Genomic DNA, 27,409 nt, shown 5'->3' with positions numbered 1-27,409 from the left:
ATACGTATTTATTAAACACCTGTTATGTGACAGGTACTAGGTTAGATGCCAGGTATAATAAAGACGAATAAGGACATATATGGAAAGGGTAGAAATGAAAAATCGCTTGAAATTTTTTGAAATTGGGAAAAATTTTAAATAGCAGAAAGATTTATGTTTTAATATCCTTTGCAGATATAAAATCACTATAGTTTAAGAATATATTACATATAAAATGACTATTATAAAATCATCCTAAGAGATATACATATATATTTAAGGACAGTCTAGTCAGACAAGAATTACAAATGTGTTAATATACTTTAAAATGATACAGATTTGTGTTACAGTTGAACTATTAACTGACAGCTGAAACCAAGACCTCATGTCTTCCTTTTTCGCTATGTGTGAGCAGACAGCTTTTCAAAACAGAAAGCCATTATCTTTAGAGAAAACTAAGCAAGTTATGTTTTCAAACCACAGTGTCAGGAACATATAAAAGAGACTGATTTTCAGGGGGAAAGACCCGAGAAAGGAAGCCTCAAAGAATCCCAAGCTCTTTGAAAAGTCATTTGATTCCCTTAGAAGTGCACCTCCGTTTCATTGCTTCGCTGAGGCTGTTGCTGCCAATAGATTCCTCTGAGGCTGCCTTCTTTCTTCCCCCAAAGAAAGTGAAAAGTTTAGGGTCTGTCCAGATTGAGACACATTTCTCTCCCCTTTCATTCAAAGGTGTATTTCCTTCTCGCATGGATGTGTTTCCAAACCACATTGCTCCTCTTTTCACAGGAGGCAGACAGGACAGTCTGAAACCAGATGCCGTCACCAAGCCTTAGAAAACAGATATTCAGCAGAACCCCAGATTGCATTTCTAATAGAAATCTGTAATGAAATATGTGCTCAAGACATTCGCAGTTGCCTTTCAAAAAAAAAAAATCCTAAGTGTAATTGAATACAAGATAGCAGCAATACTGACCCCACCTATACATTGCCCTTTAAATCTGAGGTCAAAGAGATCTAAGGCTGTGTAAATTGGTGGGCTGTGTTCAGCAACACAGTTCTTCTGGTTTCTTGATGGCCTTTCACTTTATTTTGTCTCATGCATGTGAAAGCATGAGCTCAAAAGGAGTTGACTTGATCTGTGCGTTGTAGTTCAGATGGGCCTGACAATAGTGCCTCTCTTTGTATCAGATTCGGTGATTGCTAAAGAAATTCTATTTAGAAAGTACAATTATTTCTTCAGCTGGACTCAGAAAACTTCACCAATGCCCATTTCCTTCATACATTGGGGTATTTCCCGATCGTCAACCATGACTGTTTCTCAAAAGCTATTTTGTGTTTAGTAACATCTCAAAGGATGTTACTCTGTTATTAGTAACTTTCTCTTTTAAAGGGTATAATAAAAGTAGAGTCATTCAGCAGAGAGTAATGGAGCACTCACTATGTGCCTGGCATTGCGCTTAGTAGGAGGATAAAATTGTATCTGGCCTTGTGAACACACTTGCTGTTGTTTGCAACCAAGGCTGACTGTGCTACAGCATCACTTCTTGGGTAACTCTCACTTATTTTACAACTAATATACTCTGCAGTGTGCAGCTTCCCTGAAGAGCTATTGTCACCATGTTCTTTTCTTGCACCTCCTTCCATCCATCTATAAATGCTCACAGATACAGGGCTCCATTGATATTTTTCCCTTGCCCAAATTCCATTAGTCTTTTAAATTTTGACTGAAAATTCTAACAGGCAGATGGCATTACAGAAAAAACTTCCTGCCATTGTGCCCTTACAGTTATCAGTCAATGGCATTCCAGGAAGCTCTAGCCCTGTAAAAAGAGCCTGATCCATTTTTCTTGATCATTGGTTATCATCTTGCTTCTACATGAAGCCATTGTGAAGGTTTTGCTGTTGTTGTTGTTGTTGTTGTTGTATGAACAGGTACTTCAGATAATTAGTTGTTTGTGGATATCAGTTAACAACTTTTGTGACCTGGTTGATGGTTCTGGAAAGCCCACAGAAAGGAGGGTTTCTAAATTCTGAAAGGCACTCTTGGAAAGGTTTTCTAAAATTTCTGCCAAGTAAATCTTATGTGCAGTGAGAGCACTTGGGCATTTTCAAAGCCTCTGGACATGCACATTTCATTTGACAATATTTATACACCATATGAATTTTTCAGAATAAACTTCAATATAAAAATCTCTCCTTATCATGAAAGTAAGTTTCCCCTTTTGTTGAAGAAGAAACAAAAAGCAATTGTAGTTTAAAGGATAGCTTACATAGAAAAATTAAATAAATGGTTTTGGCCTAAACCACCTAACTATTCTTAGCTTTGAATTAATTAGTTCAATTACGAATTAAACAGGTTATGAAATGCCATTGGAATATGTCTTAATGTCATGGATCTGATAAATTTCAACTCATCTTTCATTAGAGAAGTGTATGTCTTTTTAGTGTGTGTGTATGTGTGTGTGTGTATGTATATAAAATATGTACTAAATTACTGTACACACACACAAGGAGCAATCAGAATCCAACAATGTTATCTCCCTAAGGTTATCTTGTTGATCCATCCACACAGCTGGCCAGTCATCTTTTAGGGAGTATCCACTTTGGGGAAAGAAACAGTGTTAAGGTAAAGTGGTAGACAGAAGGATGAATAAGACATGATCCTGAAGACAATTTGCAAAACAGATCCCACAGTTTAAAAGTATGAGGAACCCTTGTTCATTTAAAATGTCAATGAAGGCCAGGTCATGACAAAAAAGTAACCACTTACTAGACCTAAGTTTACAAGATAAAACCCAGAATCCTTTCTACAGTGAACATGGCAGCGTCTCCTACAAATGGAAACCTGTCTCACTTGTAATTTCTTTTACATCTGTTTGGTTTTCACTATAATTACAGGAGTTTTAATACTGGTGGGTAATTTTGCTTTTAAACTCTTCTTACTGGACAGTATTTAGGAGTAATAGTAATAACTTACATTTACATAGTGTTTATTCATGGGCCAGGCACTGTTCCAAACACTGTTCTACATTATTTCAAGTAATCTTCATAACAATCCTATGAAGTAGGCCCATTAATAATCCCTCCTTAACAATGAGGAAACCAAGGCACAGAAAGGTTGAGTAATTTCCCCAACTTCACCCAGCACAGAAGTACCGGGGCCAGGCTCCAAACCTGTACAGTCTGGCTCTATGTCTGGACACTCACACGCTACATAGTAACCCACCACCATTTCCACGTGCCTTTGGAATGTTGCCGAAAAAGCAAAACTTGTGAGGCAATGCCTGGTGCTCATTTCTCTTCCAGAAGAAAAGTATTAGTTTTGAAATTTGTAAGTAAGTGTTGTTTGTTTGGAACATCAAATGCCAATTTAGGATCCTGCATATGACAGACACCCCAAAAATATTATGGAAGAACACAGAAGCCCATTTTCTGAAACCCTCTATTTAGCATTTTACAGTATTTCATACACTAGTATGTAGCCAGCTCTTCAGGACCCCTCCTACCCTGTCTCATCCATAAGGACCCCTGTCTCTGATTATATTTTAATGCTAATGCTCTCCAGGGATTTTCTCACTCTTTTCTGCTTTCCCTAGGTGATCCGAGCCCCAGCAGCTTCAGCTGCCACCTATCCCTCATGGATTCCAAAACCCAAACTCCAGGTCCATATATCATATTCAACCACCCACAGGTCCCTCAAACTCAACAGAACCAAAAATGAACACATCGTCTTCCCCACTCCAAGCTGCACTCTCTGTGCCAGGCACTGGGGATAAAGCACAGCATGAGTTACTTCCATTTCAGAGCAGCAGAAAGCTGCACCATCCAGCCCGTAGCCCAGTCTGGTCACTTGGGGAGGATCCCATCCTCTCTCTTCCCTTCCCCTGCCACCCTGGGGCACTCACACCCTGGCACCCCCTGCCCTGAATTTCATCCCCTTCCCTCTCCATTCCCACTGATGCTGTCCATGTCCTCATATCTTCTTGCCTCTACTGCTGGGACAATCTCCTAACTGATTTTCCTGTCTCTGGTTTGTGTATATATATATTTTTTGTTGAAGTTGTGTCAATTTCTGGTATACAACATAATGCTTCAGTCATACATGAAAATACATATATTCATTTTCATATTCTTTTTCACCATAAGTTACTACAAGATATTGAATATAGTTCCCTGTGCTATACAGTATGAACTTGTTTATCTATTTTATATATATTAGTTAGTATCTGCAAATCTCGAACTCCCAGTTTATCCCTTCCCACCCCAGTTTTCTTACTGTTTTATATCTTTGCTTTCAAAGCATTGTATTACTGTATGCCTCTCTCATAACTGGAAAAACTGCATATCAGCCTGCCATCACAAATAAGTGGGTTTTTAAAAAAAATACTATGTATATGACTATAATACTGTATGCCATAAAAATTTTATAACAATTCACTCATTAGTGTATAGGCTAGGCTATTGTGAAGCAATCATCTTGCTTCTTCATTATCAATGCATGAATAGTTAGTTTACCTGTAAATACATATGAATTTCTTTTTCACACTGTCTTTTCCTTTTTGATGTGTAGTGTAGGGAATAGGTATAACATCTGCAGTGTTTTGCATCATATAAGGCAATACTGATATGTACTGACAGACGATTCATCTTGTAAACAGATGACATAATCTTACAGTATTGATAAATACAGTACAGTACTGTAAGTGTATTTTCTCTTCCTTATGATTTTCTTAATAATATTTTCTCTGGCTCAGTTTATTGTAAGTATACAGTACATAATACATATAACATACAAAATATGTGTTAATCGATTATATTATCAGTAAGGCTTCCAGTCAACCGTAAGCCATGAACAGTGAAGTTTCGGGGAATCAAAAGTTATTCTCAGATTTTGGACTTTGGAGGTGGAAGTGAGACCCCTGAGTTGTTCAAGGGTCAACTGTGTGTACACACCCATAATCTCACACACACACACCAAGTAGCTATTATTGGCTTCTGGATTATCTCATTTCATCCAGTTACAAATTCTGTTTGATACAACATCAGGTAATCAATCTGGTCTTCATTTGAGACCGGATGAATAAATCTACACAGCTGGCAAAATATGTTCCATAAAATGTATCTACACTACCTACCCCCCCGACTCACTTTCTTCTCATTTTTTTTCTTCAACTTCTTTGATGGCGTTTAAAGGCTAAGAGATTAGGTGGCCCCCAAGATCTGGAAGTGGTTTTAGCCCTGAGAAACCCAGAGCTTTGTTTTGCAGATAACGGCGACTGTGACTGTGGTGAGTGCGTGTGCAGGAGCGGCTGGACAGGCGAGTACTGTAACTGCACAACCAGCACGGACCCGTGCATCTCTGAAGACGGGGCGCTCTGCAGCGGGCGAGGGGACTGTGTGTGCGGCAGGTGTGTGTGCACCAACCCTGGAGCCTCAGGACCGACCTGTGAACGCTGTCCCACCTGCGGCGATCCCTGTAATTCTAAACGGTAATGTCTCCTCTTTCTTCAGTCCTTTTTGTCCGTAGGTTTCATGATGATCCAAGTTATAATGACATTTTTATAAGCTCAGACCTCAGATTGCTTTTCCTGGCTTTAGTCTCCAAGCATCCATCAAAACACACAAACCCGCAAGGCCCCTGTGATCGGCGGCCCGGAACAGCAGTCTCCCACTTGCCTCTCAGTGCTGATTATCCAGGACCACAATGTCACATTTCTGCTAGAGCCTAGCATGGGGAAGCTGAGCTGATGTCCCACACTGATAACATCAGATAGCCTCTCCTGTACAAAACCAGCCACACATCAGGAATGCCCTGGGGGTAGACTGACAACACTCACATTCAGTGCTTTCTAAAGGGAAACAGACAAGCTTCATTCTTATCTAGAAGTTTATAGCCTGACCTGACTGATTCATTTCTATCTATCAACTCATAAAGGCAAAGAGGCAGAAAGATGATCTTGGCTTTCAATTCCTTGTGTCTTCTTTACCACTCATGCTCTTTGGCACCTTTCTTTGGTTGTTATTCTACACAGCAATTGTGAATTCCACTTTCTTTTATACCGTGTGAACAACAACAACAACAAGACCACCACATTAAATTTTTCAGTTAAAAAAACTTTCTTTGGTTAGCAGCTAACTTCTTAATGGCAGCAGGGCAACATCTGCAGGCGAAGTGAAGCAAATCTCCAAAATGGCTGTTCTGACACTGCAGGTATACTGTGTTATGCAGCCAACGTGCTTAAGCAGTTTATATTCTTGTTAACTCTAGTACCCCAAATGGTGACATTGGCATTTCCAAGGTAAGCAAAGTGAGAAAATCAATGTTATCGATACTCACTCAGTGGCTACTCACTATTCAGGTGTCAAAACTTCTTTCTCACTCTGCCCAGACACATGCCAAGGGAAACGTGGGCACAGGGTTAGACTTACTTGAGTAGAATTTAATGTGAAATGCCCTTTCAAGGTATCCTATTATTTTCCTATTCTATCTTCTCTGTGAACGTGATTCAATCTTAAACCTGGTTTATAAGACATGAAATTAATAGTCAGAGTAGTTTGAATTTGAAGAATCAGGTAGAGTGATTTCCTTGGTGTTTGTTAATTCTGAGATGAGTCCATTCTTCCATTTATTTATTTATGCACTTACTTATCAAATAAGTTTTAAGTATGTGCCATAGGCCAGAGGTCAGATTAGGCCATGGGCATGCAGTACTGACTGAGGCAGTTATAGCTTCTGCTGCCACAGGTGCTGAGCATCTACTGGGAAAGACAGACATTTTAAAAGTGACTGTACTGATATCTGGGCTGACAGTGAAAATAGGGGATAGAGAGGGTGCTGTGGAACTCTATGGCAAGGGATAAGGCTACCAGATAGCTTGGACAGCCATCAATGGGGTGCACAAAGGGGGAGAGGTCTTAAGTGCTTCCACAATCTCCAGCAGCCCCCTGCAAAGCCACTCCAAGTAAATAGACAGCCTAGAAAAACACAGTGTGCTTTCACTTCCAGGTAAGACTTCTATCCCCACTCCCACATAGAGTGTTGTCCCTAAGCCCTTCTTACAGAGAAGTTCAGAGGCTTCCACTCCAAGGGAACTAACTGATAAGACTTAAAGAAGGCTTAGTTTAGGAAGTGTGGTTCTGGCTGAGATTTGACGAAGCGTGGGTGAGGGTGGGGAACGTTTCTGGCACTTAGAAGAGTGTATCTTTCCTTGGCCAGGGGAAGAGAGAGGCAGCATGATGTGTGCCCACAGCAAAAAAACTTTTGCTGTTTTGGGTTATTCCAAATACAATCTGTTTGTAAAGTGATTTTCAGCACAGGATTAACTCAGTGTCTAAATGTACTTTGCTGTATAGACATCATTAGAGTAGCTTAATTCCTTGGCTATGTTCTTAGAAATACACTTTTCTCTAAGTAGCAATCTTTTATTAAAAAGCCGGCATTAATGAGGATCCAGGCTGTAATCATTAGCTTTTGAAAATACCCTTATCAAGGCTTGGACTCATTCAAAAGAGTTATAGAGAAGTGAATCTTTAAAATACTCATTCATGACATACACGAATTCTTGGAATTCTTGTTAAAATACAGATCATTTCTGTTAAGAAATTCATACTTTGTCTAATCTCTAGTCATATTTTAGCAGCTTAAACCCTTCCCAGGAAAATGTATAACGGAAATAAATCTAAGTCAAATACTAAAATATTTGAGTTTTTGTTGTTGGGAATTTTTTTTAAACTAACCAGTCAGAAATAATCATTATAGATGAATGAGGATGGTAACGATTACCAAGGCTGGCTCAGGGAACATTGATTACTGAGTGGAATTTAGAATAAAGCATTTCCACTTGGACGTCACCCAACCGTCTTTCTGAAAGTAACAAAACACAACATCCTCTCTCAGACACTCCTGGAGACAGAACCACAGCAGCAGCATTAAAGCAATATCCCAGCTGCATAGCTATTTTCCACCAACGCAAACTGATCAACTCTGTTGAATAATGTTCACAGGAGCTGCATTGAATGCCACTTGTCTGTGGATGGCCAGACCCGAGAAGAATGTGTTGACAAATGCAAACTAGCTGGCGTGACCATCAATGAAGAAGAAGGTGCTACTTGTCTTAAATTGCTTTTTTTCTCTTTGCGTAGTTTTGGAGAGGCAGAACTTGTGGAGGGCTTTTCAGGAGTTCAGCCTCATTTGTACCAGGACATTAGTTCACTCACATTCCTTTTTAAGAGTAAACGCATTCCAGAAGGCTAAAGACTTGATGGTTTGGGATACAAGCAATTTAAAGTCATCACTATTCTATTTGACTTCAGCTCTGTTGGCAAGTTCATCTCTGCTTACCACATGCAATTGGAGAGAACTCCAGAATGCTCTATTTTTTTGAGTTAAAAGAGAAGAAAATTGAAGAAATAGCTAAATGTTAACCCCCAAGCTGAAATAGTCCTCTGTCATCTGATTGCCTTATTTCAAGATAGGACAAGCTGAGGTGCAGTACAGGTTTTCTGACACCAGGCAGTGTCTGGTTAGGGGCCATTTTCCCTCTCTTCCCCTCCTCATGCTTTACTCCCAACTTTTCAGACATGGGTGTTACATGATCATCCTTAATTCTCTGCTGCCTCAGCCCCAAATGACAAGAAGGGCCTGTTACCTTTAACTGGCTTTCACCTGCCATTTTTGAGGTGAATACCTTAAAATCAGATTCTTTCTAATGGCAAAATATTATCTCAAATATTTAAGTAGATTTTATTTTAACTGGGGAGGCATTAAAAAAAATAATTTGTGAACTTTGAAACAAAGCAGATGACTGATTCCTCCCAAAGGGACCATCTGGGGGGATGTGTTTATCCATCATCACAAAATCTGCATTATCCGGCTGCTAAGGTAGGGACATTGCTCTGCACACCTTAGAGATGCGGCCTCGATGCATCTCAGGCAGAGTGGAATAATCAAAATAATAATTTATGACACTCTAGGATATGTACCTTGAATAGATGAAATTAGAATACAGAAATTAATCCATTTCCAAAATGGAATAAGCTAGTGAGCTTTATATTGTTTTGAAAATGACCTACATTGTTTCAAAATTGAGGTTTCTGACGGCACAGTTAAATAACCCTTTATAGAGGGGCAGTATTAGTGTTCATAAAATCAGTCGCCTGTACTTCTCGGACGCCTAAAGATAAATATGCCAAATAGCTGTAAATTGGATGAGGTGGTGTGTACCTTACACAAATATTGAAGGTAAGATGCAGCAAAAACACAGAGAAAAACGGCATTGGTGGACTGTCCACATTAGTAACTAGTACAAAGTCTCAGCATAGCCTCTGGCTTCATTTCTCAGCAAACAGTTGGGATATTTACCATGTGTTTGGAAGAAATGGCTAAAAATTGCAGAAAATGCTCTGCAAATTACTAGACCTGAATTGACTAGCAGCATGGGAAATCTAATGTGCCAAGGGGAAAAAGAAGTAAACCTCGGAACCATGTAAATCATGAACAGGGAATTACTATATTTGAACACACAGTTTTCTGAGTATAGATTATCATAAGTGCTTGGATTTGAAAGGAAGGCTAGGTTCTCAAGTGGCATTTAAAGTATCTGCGTTATTCTTTTTTGGTAATTGACTAAATTATCTTCAAAATAGAGGAATACAACTATTTCTAACTCAGAAATTGAACATAATAATTGGATTACTAACACCATTTAAAGCACTCATCTTGATGAATTTGAGAGAAAAAAATAATTTTGTCAGCCTGTGCATTAAAAAGTCATTTTTTCTAATGGGACCTTTTTATAAGTTCTATTTCAAGTTACTCACCCAGTTGTGTTATTGATCATGTCATCTTGAAAGCATCACAATGCACTTGCTCGTCCATGGGGTCTTTTGTCAACCCATCCTTCCCCTAACAAAGACATGGAGAAAAAGATAAAATAAGCATAAACTTCATAATCTGAATAAATTCTTCCTCAGCTGTGCTGTGGTGACTTGGGTGAGCATTTCTAAAGACATGTGGTTTAACTTTACTCATTCCATCTTACTGAAAGAGAAGTTTTTAATTTACCTCAACATTCATGTACTCAGAGCATTGCTCCTCACAGTGTCTTCCAAGGAACCCTAGTCCTGAAAGTGTTAAATGGACAGGAGCACCCGTGGTCATATACATTTTGAAAATGGGAAACTAAGCTTATTGTTTTCTTTGCAAGACTCAGAGTTGTTTTGCACATTAAATGTGAACCTTAAATGTGTAAAAATGTGCACTGTGAATTTTCAAAAGAGGCAAAGGGAGGAATTAGAGTAAGGAGGAATTCCCAAACTTATTTGACCACAGAACCCTTTTTTTTCCCCTTGGGAAACTGTTTTCTCTGAGAACTAAGGGGCTTCAAAGGGGAGGTCTTAAATTCATGGTTATCTTGATTCAATGGTGCAGACAGTTTACATTTTCCACATCTTTCCTGGACCCCAACCTCTCCACCTCCATCCTCACATTTCTTCCTTTTCTAAGTATGGTTTCATGGACTGCCTGAGATCTCATTTTCATTGTCTTATTCGAGAACAGCACTGCTGACACTCATTAAAGTGGGTAAAAAAGAAAGGTCCATTTCTAATGAACAACAGAAGAAGACCTTAGCAGCTAATTATGCAAATCTCTAGCCCAAGCTGGACCCTTTCACTGCACATCCAGTAATACCATTTTAATACCCAAACACTACAAAACAGGCTAAATCTAGAGTCATAACAGTCATGAAAAGGAATGTCGAAGTAATTAAAGCAAGAAGGGAGTCATGACTCAAAGGTCATATTAGCAGTTCCATTAAAACTTAAAAAAATCCTGGCCAAGGAAATTAAGCCTCCCTGTGCTTCCGTGTAGCTGTTTAAGAGAAAATAAAACACACAGGATTAATATTACTGAAAGGAGTATTATAAGCTGTCCACATATTTTCTACCTGAGAATAAAATGTTCCATGAAGTAAGTTTGAGAAGAACAGTGGGTGTGCACTGTCATGGCAGAGAGGGGGAGGGAAGGAAATCAACACTCCAACAGGAAAAAGAGACTTCCCGAGACTTCCCGAATCCCAGCTCACGGGAGTGGTTTGGTAGGAGCATGTGTGGTGAAGGTCATCTAAAAATGGCCAAAGGATGAATTATACATGCAGAGCTGTTGCTCTCAAACAAGTGAAATCACAAATTTCACAAATCAAGGGTTGCCCCTGGGTTCCCCAACCTCTTCATCAAAATCACTTTATTAAAAATAACATTCACAATTCACTGAAATACAAGCTCCTGTCCAAATCACTGACTTCTTAGATCAGAATAGCCAGGGCTGGGTCTCTGGAATGCATAATTTCAAAACTTCTAGGTGATATAGATGATTGTAAACTTTTGGGAATGACCAGATGAGAATAATTTGTAATTAGATGTCATATGCTTGTGTAAACAGATGCTTCTAATGGATTCAAAAACAGTTTGCTCCCTTAAATTTATCCTCTGAAATCTTATTAATAATGCTAAATGTTTTACTAGTCCCCATTGTCATAGACAATACAGGCATAGTTCTTACGAACTCTGGCATGGGGTGTTTATCCTACAAATTAGATGTAAAAAACAGCTTAGTATTTCTGTCTTTCTATGGCTATGGCATTGTTTAACCAAAAATGGACTATTATTTAATTTTTCTTTGTTAGACTCAGAGAACACATGTAGATTCTGTTTTATTAAAAGCTTTTTGGGTTTAAGCTAATGAGAAAGTTTCCATCTAGCAAGACTATGTCCAAGGTTATATGGGATGGGCCCAGTTTTAACATTCTGACCACTAATATTGGAACATATGTCTCAAAATTTTAGGATAAAAGCAAATGGTCATTCTGTTTACAGGTTTCTGAAAAAGTATAACGGTATCATTAAAATGTCTCCAACTTAGAAGAAAGGAGAAGATTAAGCAAGTGTTTTTTTTTTTAATTAGAAAAATGCTACATAATTTTGGCATAGGTGCCAGACCATTAAAATGTCTGACAAGTAGTATTAACATCTTAGATGGACCATTTTACTATATTATCAGTTTCTGTCATGAAATTCATTTTCTGCTTCTTGAAGGAGCTCAAAAAATTTTTTCTATTTAGAAAAGATTTGAGAAAAACCAATTTTGGGGGGGAGGTAATTAGGTTTTTATTTATTTTTTTTTAATAGAGGTCCTGGAGATTGAACCCAGGACCTTGCATGTGGTAGGCAAGTACTCTACCACTGAGCTATACCCTCCCTGCCCCCTGAATTTGTTTCAAATTGAGAAAAGGGCTATACTGAATGGTAGGCAAACTGTCATTCTGGTCTCCTTTTATTCTGGGGTTTACCTTTATCCTTCTGGTCCTGAGCTACATAACACTTCAATCTCCATTTCCTCATATTAATTTATATTTATTGTTGTGACAATATATGGCCAGCAATCTTGACTATATCATTGTGGGAGAGGCCTCTTTAGCAATACTGATGTCAGTGGAGACGGTATAGTCTCTTTCTGAAATGTAATCTAGGCTTCCTCCCAGATGCTCTCAGCCAAGGAGAGCTTATAGCTTCCTCATTACCATAATCAGGGCCATTCTGTTCCCAAGACAGCTAAGCGTGCCTGCCCTGAAATACTTTCACTCTCTTGAAATCCTGCTCTCATCAGATTGATGGGTGCATTAGATGGTCAGTCCTGATTGACCACACCTGGAACTTTTCTTCTGGAACATGAGTAGAAACTAAAACCTCAGTGGGTGGGGAAAATCCTATGTCTTTTCTATTCCTATTCTGCAGGGTTGAAAATTCCTATTTGCATAATAAAACTCAATACTACTTTGCCTTAAAAAAAATCTCTTTTGGCATCTCATTTAACCTAATGAATGACTCCTTTATCTACAGATTTCTCAAAGGATAGTTCTGTTTCCTGTTCTCTGCAAGGAGAAAATGAATGTCTTATTACATTCCTAATAACTACAGATAACGAAGGGAAAACCATCATTCACAGCATCAACGAGAAAGGTGGGTGGCATGCCTTCCATTGTCAAAGGTAAGAGATGCTACACAGGAGAGGAGAAAACACCTTACCAGCTCACCAGGAAAGATATTTCCAAATTTTTCATGGAGTGCTTCTACTTTTTCAATAATTGAAAGGTATCTGTTGAAAGGTTTGAGATGTTCCAATGTCTCTTATTAAGACCAGATAACGAGATTAAGTGTATTTGTACCAATCCCTGAAAGCTGATTGACTGATGAATTGTAGAAAGGTGGACCAATTAAATGCAATGTAAGTAAAAGGTATATTTTTAGGAAAGGCTAGCAGGGAGGAGGAGCATTAAGTCTAAGAGAATGAGTTTCAAATCAGGCAAATCTGGGCTCAAGACCTCCTCCACCACTTAATTGACATTCTGGCAGATACTTGCCTCTGTGAGTCTCTATTTCCTCATCAGTAATATGGGGAAAATAACAGTATTTTCTTTTACGGGTCAATTCAAGGATTAAATGAAATAATGCATGTAAAACATGTACCAGTTCATATCTTGCCCAGTGGGTCATTAAGTGCTAATGCTCAGTCAGAAAAGATGTGAAGTAGCAAGGAAGGAAGGAAGTGATCTCTAAAGGAAGTCAGAACCCATCACTTCTGTGGGTTTTCCTCTCTACCAACTCAGGGAGTCGGCTTGGGACTTGGGAAGCCCTCAAATAAAAATTTCATCTTCGGTGAAGGGGAGAGAGAAGCTTGTATCAGAAAAGAATATGGTGGGAAAAGTACTTCTGCTGAGAAATTCTTAAATTTTAGTGAGTGTCACCTGGGGAGCCTGTTACATTGCTTGCATCCTGAGTCAGCAAGCTGGGTGTGTGGCCCAGGACTCTCTGCCTGTAACATTTCTCCAGGTGACTCTGGTACAGATGGCTTCCAGACCTCCTCTGAGTGACTCTGCCCTAATAGCCCTGGCTGCCTTCTTAGATATTCACTGGTGCTTCACCTTTTCCATCTTCAATTAATGATGTGTCCCTAAGCCTTTCTGGCAGAAATGACAGCTGCCTTAAATCGGACCTCTCCAGACCTTGTCAGCAATCTCCTCCTTCCCTCAAAAGCTTGGCGCCCAAGTTCTCCCCTAGACAATAGCAGCAGGGGCAGGCTAGGAGGCAGATGGGTTTTTGTTGTGTGTGCTGGCTTATCAGTGGGCTGACAAAAGATGAAGTCCTGAATTGGAAGCCAAGGGACCAAACTGCCATCACTTGAGAGTGTGAAAAGCAATACCAAAATTACCGAAAAGTAAGTTTAAGACATTATAAACCAACCAAGGAAACATGACTAGAAAAATATCCCATTGCAGTGCTGAGGGTCAGGAGAGGTAGAGGTCAGCACAATGCAAGATGCAAGGGCATAATGGTGACCTTGCAGCTCAGCTGGGCAGGGGGCACTTGAAGACTCACTCTTGAAAATCTGTAAATCAACTTCTTCTTTCTTTAAATCAACTTCGAAATCCGTATATAAAGGGCATTGTAGGGGCCATTTGTTAAAGAAAGTTAAGGTGAATCCGGCTATACGGAAAAGACACTTCATAGTACAAAAGACCTGCCTTCTCATTATCTGTTTTATAAAGTCAAATTCTTCAGCTCCACTGCCACCCTCTATTTGTGACCACGACAGTGGCTTCAGCACGTTCTCCTGAAATCAAAGCCATTCCTTATAATAGCGGTTCCACTGGAAAAGCAAGTTCCAAACAAAAATGAACTTCCAGAAGAGGGTCTGTTTTTAATTCAGGGGCTTTTGTATCTAGTTGGTTTGATTTTGACTTTTTTTTCTTGTGAAATATATCTTTGGCTGTTAAATGCCTCCTCATTACTGAACAGTTGGGTTTTTCTTCTTTTATTCGTCCGCACAATAGGAGTGGCACAGCAACATGCCATCTTCCTGAGAGCCCTCAGATGCTCCGATGTCTTTTTATTAAGGTTCTTTATTCTCCCTATGCTTTTGTAGCAGGGAAAAGTCAGGGGAAAATTACCTCCCTGAGGCTTAACAGGAGTCACCTGACAGCTTCAAGGATGCTTCTTTCCTGAGGAACGTTTGAGGTCCAAGACAGGCCGGGAGAGTCCAGGGGCCCTGAGGGCAGAACCCGCCCCCAGGAGTCTGCAGTCCCCTCTCACAGCTCTAAGGCCAGAGAATCCCAGGGCAGCCGGTTGCAGGCAAGGGGGGAAAAGAAGCAAAATGAGAAGGGAGGATTTTAGGGATTTCCAGGGTTCTCCAAACAAATAGAAAAAGAAACCAAGTGAAGAGTCACCATCAGACAAAAGTCATCATGTGTGGACGTAGGGAGAGCTTCACTCATCTGTTTTCCGGAGAAGCTTTCGAGGATAAGAGCCACATTCGTGAGAGCCACAGTCAATGAATGGTAGTTAGGGAGCCCTCCTGGCAGGGATGTGGGTGTAAATGTTACACCCACAGGTTCCAAATTGGAGGTTCCAGGCCCTTGAGGTCTTGAGGATAAAAGAGGGAGAAGGGTGCATTGTTGTAATGATAAGAAGAAGAAAATAGCAGCTCTCATTTATCGAGCCCTTACTAATAACATATACCAGGTGTTATTCTATGTGTTTTACATGAGTTGATTCATTGAATACCCTCAACAACCATAGAAAGCAGGCATTGCTATTATTTCCATTTTACAGGTAAGGTAATTGGGAAGTTAATAATTTGCTAGGTCCTGCAGCAGTTAAGTACCAGCGCTGGTTGGGGACTCCAGCCGGCTGGCCTGGAGCCCCTGCTCTTAACTACTGTGCTACACTGCCTCCCACTGGCTGTACAATCACCATAAACATCTGAATCCCCAAAATACGTCAGATCAGCATTCTCTGAGAGAAATGTTATGCAAACCACGTATGTAATTCAAAATGTTCTAGTAACCACATTAGAGAGTATAAGAGAAATTAATGTTAATAACATGTTTTATTTAATCTGTCATATCCAAAGTATTGTTATTTCAACATATAATCAACACAAAAATGATCAGTGAGATGTTTTACTTTTGTTTCCGTGTCAAGTCTTCAAAATCACTGTGTGTTTTATACTTAGCACAAAACCTAAAACCGAAAAGTCACATTTCTAGTGACTACTGAGCAGTAGCCACGTGTAGCAGAGCTACCAGACTGGCAGCGTTGTTAACTCAGAACCTTAGAATTAGGTGCAGTACCGACCAGGACTCAATAGGCAACCCTGGATGGCACACATGGTAGACAAAGCCCTTTTCTCCCACCCAAAAGCATGTCTTCAGTCTGAGCATCTCCAGAAATACTAAAGAGAATATGGAAAGTGGACATTTCTATTGTGTAATACCTGCTCTGGAGTTTGGGCCAAAATCCTTTGTTAAGATTATGTTTAATTCCAAATGACTCTTAAGTTCTTTAAATAATTACCTCTGCCAGGCCATGCCTGTTTCTCCTTTATTTATCCCCTCCTGGAGAGCCCTCCTAATTCATGTTCTGGCTGCAAGGTCTCGGCAAGCTTCATCTTGCTTTGAGCATGAATGTTCTATGCCCCACCCCAGACATCTCAGAGATAAAGATGGAGTCAGGATGTGTTCTCATTGATATGGGCCTGCCACTTTCTGTGCAAGAGCATTGCTAACCTATTAGAAGCAGCCATGGTTCATTTGCTATGCTAGAAACAGTCTTTTAGATCTTCATACTGTAGTAGCTATTTCATTAGCTCCTTTACTTATTTCTGTGTAATCTCCTTACACGATTTTTTGGCCAAAGAACAAAAGTATGTGAGGCCAGGCGTCATGCTGTTAAGGGGGTCATTAGTCCCGCTCAAATTCAGATCAGCTATAGATCTTACCTTGAAAGCAGCATGACTAGTCCTGTGTGTATAACTCTCCTTATTAAATATCTAAAAGCAATAAGAGTTAGGATAAACTAAACATGATTCATTTCCTCCCCAGATACCATGGATTTGCCTCACTTCTTGCAGAGGGAGGCAGATATTCAATGATAATTTTTATGTGGGATTTTTTTTCCCATGAAAGCAAAGGGAGAGCTTAATTATAATGTTTCATTAAGAAATGTATCCTCTCCCAGGCATATTGCAAAGATTATTAGTCATTCTGCTGTCAATGAGAGAAGGTACTGTGTAATTTCAGAATTATATTAATATCATCAATAGAATCAAAGTAACATTTCATAGAATGTTCGAGTTGAAAGGACTACTCAGAACACCTAAGTTCCCAAACTTCCCTGAAAATAAGAATCACTTGGGATACTTTTAATAATAAAAAATCTGTGGCTCCATCCAAGACCTCCTGAATCAGGATCTCAGGGGAAGGGTCTGGGAATTTTGGGGGTGGGTTTAATAAGCATGAGCACCTGGCTTAATTTTATCATCAGGGAAGTTAAGGGAACACGAAAGTCCCACAGCTTTGTTTTACAGACGAAGGTACTTGGGCTCAGAGAGGGAAGAGGGACATAATGGATTTCAGACAGCTACTGTCCTTCAGAGTGGAGCTGAACCCACCTCTCCTGACCCCAGTCCAGAAATTTTCCAGGACACCAGGACACTGCATTGGAGTTAAAAAAAAAAACAAAAAACTGAAAGCCACGATTGTCTTCTATATTTTAAAAAGGAAGCAGCAAGTAGTAAACTTTCCAGGAGATAGGTTTTAGGTTTTACATAATTTTGAAAATAGACGGTTCATGTTTCAAGAAAATCCATGAAAAAGTAATTGTGTGTGTGTGTGTGTGTGTGTACACATTCCTTTTCTACTTCATTATATACCCAGAAGAGACCACCTTTAGTGATTGAACTATAGTCTTTTTCATGGTCCTTTAAATATTCCATGTATATTAACTGTCACTCTTTTGGATTCTAATTCTTTTTGAGTCAGCCATTTAAGTGTATAGCCATTTGCTTTGAAGCCATTTAAGTGTATAGCCATTTGCTTTGAAGCCATTTAAGTGTATAGCCATTTGCTTTATCTTTTGTTCTACTTTGAAGGAATAAGGCTATCCTTCAACAAGTAACTCATTTTTTTTTAATTCAGCAAAAGAAAAGGTGTTTCCAGTTTCCCTGTATGGGAGAAAAAATATGGTTGGAAAATTTAATGAGAAATGTTTTCTCTACATCGGAACACTATTGTACCATCTTCTTAATATAATTTTGTTTCCACAGATTGTCCAAAACCTCCGAATATTCCCATGATCATGTTAGGGGTTTCACTGGCTATTCTTCTCATTGGGGTTGTCCTACTGTGCATTTGGAAGCTGCTGGTGTCATTTCATGATCGGAAAGAAGTTGCCAAATTTGAAGCAGAAAGGTCAAAGGCCAAGTGGCAAACGGTATGTGCCCACCGAGGGGCTACTCCTTGTCCTTTGGAAGGGATGGGGTGTCAGCCTTCTTCTGCTCCAAGAGAGAGTTAAAATGCCATGTTCTTTCTCTGTTCCTTTCACTACATCCCCAACAGCTGATTTCTGTTCTGCTTTGGGAATAAAGGAACCTCTGTTCTTTATCTGGGACCCAGACAGCCCTCATAGCATACATTTGTCTCTCTGTGCAGTGAAGATTTCCCCTACTCTGAAGAGTCTCATGGAACTCCTCATATAGCTACCTAGGGACATCAAGGAAATACATTTTATTCCTCACCACAGGAGGACTCTGCCAGAACCACTTGATAAGGCATAGGTGCTGTATCTGAACATTCCATACATCGGTTGTTACAGCTAATGGAATAAGGTTCCTAAGTGGTATGACCGCTCATGCCAATTTCCATGGAAATACTCATTACCCATAATAGGTTACACAGTAAAGTCGAGAAGACTTTTTAAATACCATCCAGTTAATTTTTCTGAATAACATGAATTTTAAACAGCTACCTGAAAAGAACCCCAAAAGTATCAACTGTTAAATATATGTACTCAATGGATGTAATTTATGTGTCTCCTCTTCACACTAGGCAAACACAAAACAGGACTCCAATTTTCTGTGTTTCTTTTCCACAGGAGAGAGAATTACATTTCTAGAGGCCCACAGAAACAATTTCATGGTTTTAATTTCATCTCTTTCTCTCCCTCTAATGCTGTGTCCGCCTATCTAATAGCAATTATCTTACATTGCTGATTCTAAAAACAGTGATATCACCGGAGAAAATACAGGCAAACACAATGCACCTCTGGGTTCATCTCCCCCAAATAAATTGATGTTAACACTTTTTTCTCTAAGTCTATAATGATATCTTCAATATCTAAAGCAAACAGAATGTTCTGTTTTGGATAAATTTATCTTGATAAGGGATGTTTATATCTTATGCAGTTATTTTGAAATAACCATATATATCTGGTGCAGGGCAATGGACAAGGAAAATTTTTATCTATTTTATCTTTCCATTAAAAATGCCTTTAAACACGACAACCAGATGCAATGTATAGACCTTGTCCTGATCCTGATTTGAACAATCTAACTATAAATTATATATATATATATCTTTGGACAACTGGAAAAAGTTAATATAGACTGGATATGAGAATGATAGCAAGGGATTATGGTTATTTCAGTTAGGTTTGAAAATGGCTTGAGGTTTTGCTAGTAGAAAATTATAATTATAGTTTGAAGTGAAAGGAAGCAAAGGCTGGGTTTGATTGGAAATAATTCAGCCAACAGAGAGAGACAAGGATAGTTGAAGCAAGTGTGGCTAAGATCTTGCTAACTGTTGAATCTGGGTGATGGGTCTGTATACCCAAAGGTTCGTTATATGGCTTTCCTCTTCTTTTGTGTATGTATGGATTTTTCCTAATTAAACAAAACCCTTAGGAAAGTAAAATGAGGATTTGTAATGAGGATCTAATTTACCCATCCCTAAACAGGTAAAATGTAACCTGACAGGTTAGTTCGGAGACTTAGAACCTAGGCTAAAGGAGGCCAAAGTGTTGAGTTAACTTCACCTGATCTGCTGGTCATAGATGTTTTTAACTCTTCACCAACTGTAAAGAAAATGTCTGGCAATGGTCAGAAGGCAACCAGGCAAAAGAATGTGGTTAAGATGGCGCAAAACACAACAGCAGCCAGTAAACTGAACAACCACCAGTCCCGTGAGATAGTCTTGATAGTCCCATTTCGAATGTAAGAAAACTGAAGCTCAGAGAGGTTGAGACTTCCCAACAGCTGGTCCATTGTGGAGATGTAATCCTAATTGCAGCTCTTCCCCAAGCACAGCCTTGACCCTCCCAGAAATAATAAGCAGGCGATCCACAAACAGGCACTTGGGCAATTATGTGATGTGTATCTACTAACCAGCACGTTTGAATGTTCTCCTACAAAGGCATGAATGCTGACACATGATGAATATCTTTAAAATAACATTTTAATTAACAGTTAATTTCCCCCAAACATGAATCGTTTTCCCTCAGGATGTAGAACATGACTGAAATACAAATGCTAAATTTTTGCTGTCTCTTCATCAAAAATGGAACAAAAATATGCATTAAACAGATAAAAGCATAAATGAAAAATATTATTCCCTGTTAAATTGAGTTTCTTTGAATAACAAATGTTTGATGTCCTTGACTAGATAATGACTAGGTAATAATTATTCACTTGGATACAAAAGAAGTTTAATTCAAATAATTCAATTCAAATTTCACTACTATGTCCTATTGGAAAAAAAGATGTTGCTCAGTGCGTCCATTTTGGGGTCCTCAATTTGACTTTGTTTTTATCTAAAATTTATTTCTTCTTGAAGAACTAAATTTGGTCTTCAAAACCCAAGGGATTTCCAGGGACAGTAGTTGGATCTTCTGACCCATAGGCCCTCATTGACCTCTAAAGGTGACAGAGCTCAGGATGAGAAAGAGCTTTGTTTTTGCCACCTGAAACATTTCATCACAGCCATAAAAAAAAAAAAAGCTTACTTTTTATTACACTTTTAGAAATAACCTCCCCCCCATTCATATTCTTTATGAAAACACAACGGGAAGATATTTAAATTCATTTTTGATTAGACATTTTTCCTAGGATGACAAGTCATTAACTTGAGGCAAAAGATGTTCAGTGTGACATTTGTTGCAGTCCAGGATTGATTTTGTACTGTGCTAAGCAAATCAGGTCTGCGTTTGACAGTTATGCAATCATTAAGGGAGCTGTGGGTCATGACAGAGAGCTTTCTTATTACCACGTTTTCAAGCTCTAAAAATGTACCACTGCATTTATAAAATCCACAGCCTAAATTAGCATCCCCCAGACTTCTGGGGGAATCAGCCTGGTCACCCCAGATGCTTGAGGGAAACGTGACCTCGTCTAAAGAGTGAAAGAGTGCAGATTCATCCGAAATGGAGCCAGACTCAAGCCTGCGTCTCTGCTGGAAACCCCACAGAGGGAGACTGGCCCCTGCGTGGCCCTAGATGAGGCAATACTGGTCATTGCCATACTTTCTCCTGCCAGCAGATTCCCATTTGAGCTCATTCTCCTGAGTTCTGATCATCAGCTGAGGACAGGAAACACTACTGTCCCCCAGCGATATGTACTTGGTCTTTCTCTACCTTTATGATTCCATCTTACCCTCCTACTATGGCAGGGTCTGCTTCATCCATCTCCCCGTATTAGCATGCCCAGGCCATATAACTAGCTTTGCAAGAGACTCCCCCAAGTATTGTAGACGAGAATAAATGAAATTGCTTCAAAACTCAGAATGAAAACCATACCATCAAAGTTAAACAGTCAACTAAATATCTGCAAAATACCATTGTGTATTCAGTCAACTGCAACTAAAGTCACCTCTTTCATATTGCATATAAATTATATTTAGTGTGGGATGTAGGGTATTGGACATGATATGTGATGGGGGCCACAAAAGGGTTCCTAGTCCTACCAAGATCCGCACTGGCCCTGCTCACAGCCTGTTCTTGCGTTCCGAGTGTCTTTTCTGTTCCCTAAGGCTCGCTTTTCCTCCAGGACCATGCCACTACCCATCATTCCTCATCTACACATCTTATTTTTTCCATCTGTCCTCTTCAACTGAGTCCCTTATTCTTCTGTAATCAACTCAAACTCAACAGCTTGCAATCTCTTAAACTTAATATAATTCCACACTTGATTTTTGTTTGCAAATGAGACTCCACTTGCATCTAAGACCACATCAGCCTGCCCTACACTCTCCAAATCTCAAGTTCTTCTGGCAGTAGGACTAAATAAGGACTGGAGGACCCTCATAATTATCCAGGCTGACCTCAGGAGTAGAAGCAATATGGTGACTTGATCTTCACTCATCATCCACCACCAAGGAATCTCTTCTCCACTTGCCCTCATTACTGAGATAGCATCTCTCTCCAAAGGCACATGGACAAAGGTAACATGTTACTCAGTCAGAGGTCAGGCCACTGGCTCTGGGCAGCATAGAAACAGATGCAGGTGTGATTCTTCCTCACAATGAAGACACTGCAGCAAATCCATGGGCAACAAGTGCTAAAGACCAGGGAATGGTTTTCAATTCTATTCAGTTCTTCTGAAAGCTGAGAGACATGTACTGAGAAAGCAAATATAGTTGTGTTTTTCAAAGCTATGCCTAGAAATTGCTACCATCTTTACAATTTATGGAATAAGGAGACCAAAGTGTAATATTTAGTAATTTGAAGGGTCAGCGGTGGTACCTAGACTCAACACATACTCAGAAATTGGCTTGAAAGTGTTGAAAGTCTCAAAGCCTTGGGGGAAAATAACTTTAGTACCCTCTCCAGGACCAAAAAGAAAAGGAAGTTCCCAATGTGAGAAGAGTTATAAATAAGTACTAATAAGAAGAGGCAGCATTTATTGAGCACTTACTATGTGGCAGGCACCTGCTGAAGTACGTTACCTCGCAGACCAGGTGGGCACTTTGGTAGTCCCTCTTACAGATACCAGGCTTGGAATTGCTTAAGTAAAGTTACATGGTGGAGCAGTTTGGAACCTAGGCTGTCTGATGTCAAAGCCTGTGTGGCCAACCTTGGAAAGTGTGAGGGAAGAAACTACTCCTAACCCAGACATCTTGTGCCTGCCTAAGACAATGAAACCAAAGGAGAGAAATTGGAGGATCGGGCTTGGCATTTCTTCAAACACTAGAGGGTTTCTGCCACTTCTGGTCCTGGTGAGGGCACCTGGAAACACATCTACAGCCCAAAGAGCACAACTGAATTATCCAGGTACTTGCACACAACCTTTTCACTACCCCAAGGTCAAAGCCATCTGGCCCGACCTGCCTTGGGACCCGTTCTCCTTTCATGAGCCCAGCGTCCCACACGCCAGTCTCTTGTGACTCTCTGCTTCCCACACTGTGACTCCCTAGTAAGCAAAAGCTACCTAATTCCTTTACTATCCAGAGCAGGTGTTTGCTGCCTCGGGATCTTTCCCTGCTTCTCCTAAGCAACTAGTTGTCCTTCTGAATTGTGATCTCTTTTTAGCAAGATTATTTGTGTCCTTGTTTGATGCCTCTCACCAGAAACACATTTTTAAAGGCAGGTACTATGTTGTTCATTTTGGTATACTTCTACCAGTTCACTTTTCCCATTTTTTACTTTTTTACTTTACATTTCACTTTTGGGTCACCTATTGGTTCATTCTGTTCATTTAGTAAATTCTGAGTGCCTACTGTGGGCTAGCAGAACTGTGTTCAGCTCTGGTAAAACAACAGTAAACAAAACAGCCGAAGTCTTGTTTTTCAGCCAGGATTTAGGGCATGTCCAAAAACCCATGATTTTGTGCATTTCCAAAAAGGATAAGACTTTTTATATACACTTATGGAACTAGTTCTGCATAATAAAAAATTAAAATAAAGATGCATACATTTTAAAATGCTTAAAGTATGACTTATCAAATTGACCAAAAGTTTTCAAATGGCTTCCAAGACTGAGCTGGACTCTCTTCTTTCAATTTGCAATGTACAATGAAATTATTTAGATATATTAAAACTGTGTAATTCCAAAATATACATATTTTAATTGGAACCTTTTCTTTTTTTTAGGGAACCAATCCACTGTACAGAGGCTCCACCAGTACCTTTAAGAATGTAACCTATAAACACAGGGAAAAACAAAAGGTGGACCTTTCCACGGATGGATAGAACTCCTTTATGCATGGAAAAAGTCTGTTTCACTGATACGAAATGTTAATGCACTATTTAATTTTTCTTTCTTTGTTGCTTCAAAATGAGGTTGGTTTAAGCTAATAATAGGTCATTCAGAGATCAGTCATTCTCTGTGTGAAGGTTAGCGATGATGTTGGCAGGTTCAAAATAATCAAGAAGAGAAATATCCTTAGCAAAGGGGTGACTTTGGGGATCATTTCAGGAATACTAACTCTATTACATTAATACCTCAAAAATCATCAAAATGATTCATGCGGGCCTGATTTGCATTTGAAAAATGTTTGAAATTAGAATCTCATTTGTTGCAGGCATACAGCTACCTGAAGTCTCTGTCTGCAAAGTCACAAAGTCCATATGCTCACATTATATACGCACACTTGCCAATTAATTCTAAACTTTTAAATAAAACTGCCCTTTCCTAAAGGAGGATTTTTTTTTAAACCTATGAAAAATGAGATGCTGAATTTTACATTGGCTCAAGGATGCAATTCTAAAGATGTCCCACATGTAAGAATAAAAATTAAGAGTTAATAATTTCTGTGGATTTGAATGTACCTAAAAGTCAGGTACACAGACAAGTATTTTATTTATTTTCCAGAAGAATAAGAAGTAATTTATAAATTAGGAAGTCACCAGTGGGGAAAATAAATAACAAGCTTAGCATTTAGATTATTTTTAACTATCTGAAAAGTAAACTTCTGTACTCAGTTTCCCTGAGTTTTTAGGCTATTACTTCTTAAGTATTTCTCAATCCATTTTCCTCAGTTTCACAATTGTCTAAACCCTGTAAATGTCATATGAAAGTTTTAATTTCCTGTTTAAAAAATTACTTTAAATGGCTAGATAGTTTACTCAAAAAGAGTTCCAATAATACAAAACGATCATGGGTTAAACAGAATAAAAAATTTTTAATAGTTTTAAATAAAACACTCATGAGAGGACACAGGTCTGTCATGACCTTTTAAAAATCTATATTCTTATCCCACTTGCATAACCGAGCTTCCACATCTCAGTTGCATATGGTGAATATCTTACTTTAAAAAGTAAGACTTTACTTAAAAAATACATGTGGATAATCAGCGATCCGTAGGTTGATTGACGAGATGAACTCTTTCTTGTAGTTAATACTGCTCTGCAAAGCACTTTCATCTAACTTGATCCTCATAAGGAAACTAAGCCTCAGAGAGTGGGTAGAGCTGGTGCGGAATCAAGACCTCCTGGCTCCAAGCCATTGCTTCTTTCCACCATATGAGACTGACTTTTGACAACGAAATGGTAGAAAGATTTTGCTAGTGAAGTGATAACTTGCATTTATTTGAAAATGTAGTGACTAAGCAAATAGCACTTAAACCACTGAAATATAGGTGAGGTCTTGTACTTTTGTGCAACGTTCATTACCTTTGAGTAAACTGTAAACTGAAGCCTTTTACTAGGTGAGTAGTTCATTAGGTAATGGCGGTTTCATGTTTATCCACCGAACTGGCACCCAGTAATCTATTGTAAGTCTCTGCAGTTCTTATCAGATAGCTCAGTACACATTGGATCACTTGGAGGCTTTTTTTTTTCAGGTTTCTAAATATCTCAGGTAAATTAGACACTTGGGGAGTATACAGTCATTCTAAAAGAATTGCTAAACAATCACTTTGGAAACCTGAAGGGCTGATGTACACACTGCATTCCTGACCGAAGCCCAGGGTCGGTGGGAAATCTTGAGCAACAAGGAAGTTGCATTACTGATAACACAACAGTGGTGTTCACCTCTACATGTGACATTTTTGTATTATTACTGGAATGGGGTTTTAGAAGATATAAATTTCCTTTGTGTATATATTGGGGAAGGTAGAAAAGAATCTGCCATTCCTCTGAATACTGTTTTGACCAAGGCTGGACCTTGAAAAGGTCAAAACATTAACAGTAGTACTTCTGTTTACTGAAGAGTTATGTTACATGAAGCTAAAATGGGTTTTTTGTAAGTTGTTTTATTGTATTTTGTGTTGACATAAATAAACATGGTAATTTAAACAATGAACCTTAGATGAATGATAATTCTTTTTATTTGCCTGGTACAAAACCCTCTTCTTGGGTTTCTGGATCCCTGGATGACCTGTTCTGACTGCCAGTCTAGAGCCAAGAAGAGCAGAAAGAGGCAGTCACCAAAGGTAGGAGTCAGCAGGGCGTGGGATCTCAATTGCCTCATATCTACTATACTGACATCACGAGGTTTTAAAACAGGCCTGGACTTTACCCTACATTCTATAAAATCAAGTTCTTTAGGGTAAGTGTGTTGGGCTGGATTGTGATTCTCACCCCAAAATTCATGTTCTGAAGTCTTAACCTCTAGTATCCTAGAATGTGACTGCATTTGGAGATAAGGAATTTAAAGAGGTAATTAAGTTAAAATGAGGTCATGAGGGTGTGCCCTAATCCCATATGACTGGTGTCCTTATAAGAGGAGATTAGGTCACAGACATGCACAAAGGGAACGCTGTGTAGAGACACAGAGAGAAGACAGCTTTCTACAACCCCAGGAGAGAGACCTCAAAGAAACCAACCCCGCCAACGCCTAGATCTGGGACTCTTGGCCTCCAGAATCATGAGAAAATACATTTGTTTTCTGTAGACTCCTCAGTCTGTGGTGCTTTGCAGTGGCAGCCCCAGCAAACTAACATGGTCAGGTGGTGCTATATTCCTGGGCACCCATTTGGTAGGTTCCATGGTGCTACGCTCATTTTCCATATCAGAAAAATTAAGCAGAGTGGGACCAAATGCTCATAAAAGGATTCAGCTTAGAAAAAGTCCTCTCTCTTAGAAAGACCCTTTCCTTACAAAAAGACAGGGGAAGTTAAGTCACCACTACTAATATTCAGAAATAAACTATTTCTTGCAGACTAAAGGCCAGATGTCTAAAATCTAGAAACTGCTCATGTTTTAAACAGCACTGAGAAAGTCACCTTTCTCTTTGGTTTTTCCATCTGTAAGATGGTGGCAATGCCTGTCTCTTTTAGCAATGCTAACGATCTCTGACATATAAGCAGAGGCTCAATACATTCGTTCAGTCGGTATTCCTGAGTACCTAAGATATGCTACACACAGTTCTCATGATTATAGATTCAGCAATGAACAAAATAACCAGACCCTGTGCTCCCAAGTCTGTAGGGAGAAGGATGATAAATAAACAAATATACCCTGTGAGCGTACTGGGTCCAGTGTATGCATATCCCAGATTCACTTGGTTCCACCTGTCGCCCAGGTCTAAGCTGGAAGTTGCCCCAGCACCTCCTCACACAGTCCCCTGGGTGGTAGAGCCCCAGCTTCCACCTGACTCCCCAGGGGTC

At 39.4% G+C, this 27,409-nt stretch overlaps 1 protein-coding gene across 2 annotated transcripts in view; it reads left to right on the top strand.

Annotated features, from left to right (window-relative positions):
* ITGB6 (integrin subunit beta 6) overlaps positions 1–26,099 on the top strand; it is a 70,778-nt gene extending 44,679 nt beyond the window's left edge. For both annotated transcript variants that reach the window (XM_031678441.2, XM_072961044.1), the window contains 5 exons: positions 5,246–5,468; positions 7,984–8,081; positions 12,877–12,996; positions 18,140–18,306; positions 23,952–26,099. In XM_031678441.2, the coding sequence (XP_031534301.1) occupies positions 5,246–5,468; positions 7,984–8,081; positions 12,877–12,996; positions 18,140–18,306; positions 23,952–24,050 (707 nt within the window). In that variant the 3' untranslated portion in view covers positions 24,051–26,099. The remainder of the gene's footprint in view (positions 1–5,245; positions 5,469–7,983; positions 8,082–12,876; positions 12,997–18,139; positions 18,307–23,951) is intronic.
* The last annotated feature ends 1,310 nt before the right edge of the window (positions 26,100–27,409 follow it).

This window comes from Vicugna pacos, chromosome 5 (genome assembly GCF_048564905.1).
Source record: "Vicugna pacos chromosome 5, VicPac4, whole genome shotgun sequence".
In the NCBI taxonomy this organism is placed as follows: domain Eukaryota; kingdom Metazoa; phylum Chordata; class Mammalia; order Artiodactyla; family Camelidae; genus Vicugna; species Vicugna pacos.
This window is presented reverse-complemented; position numbering and strand designations above follow the sequence as displayed.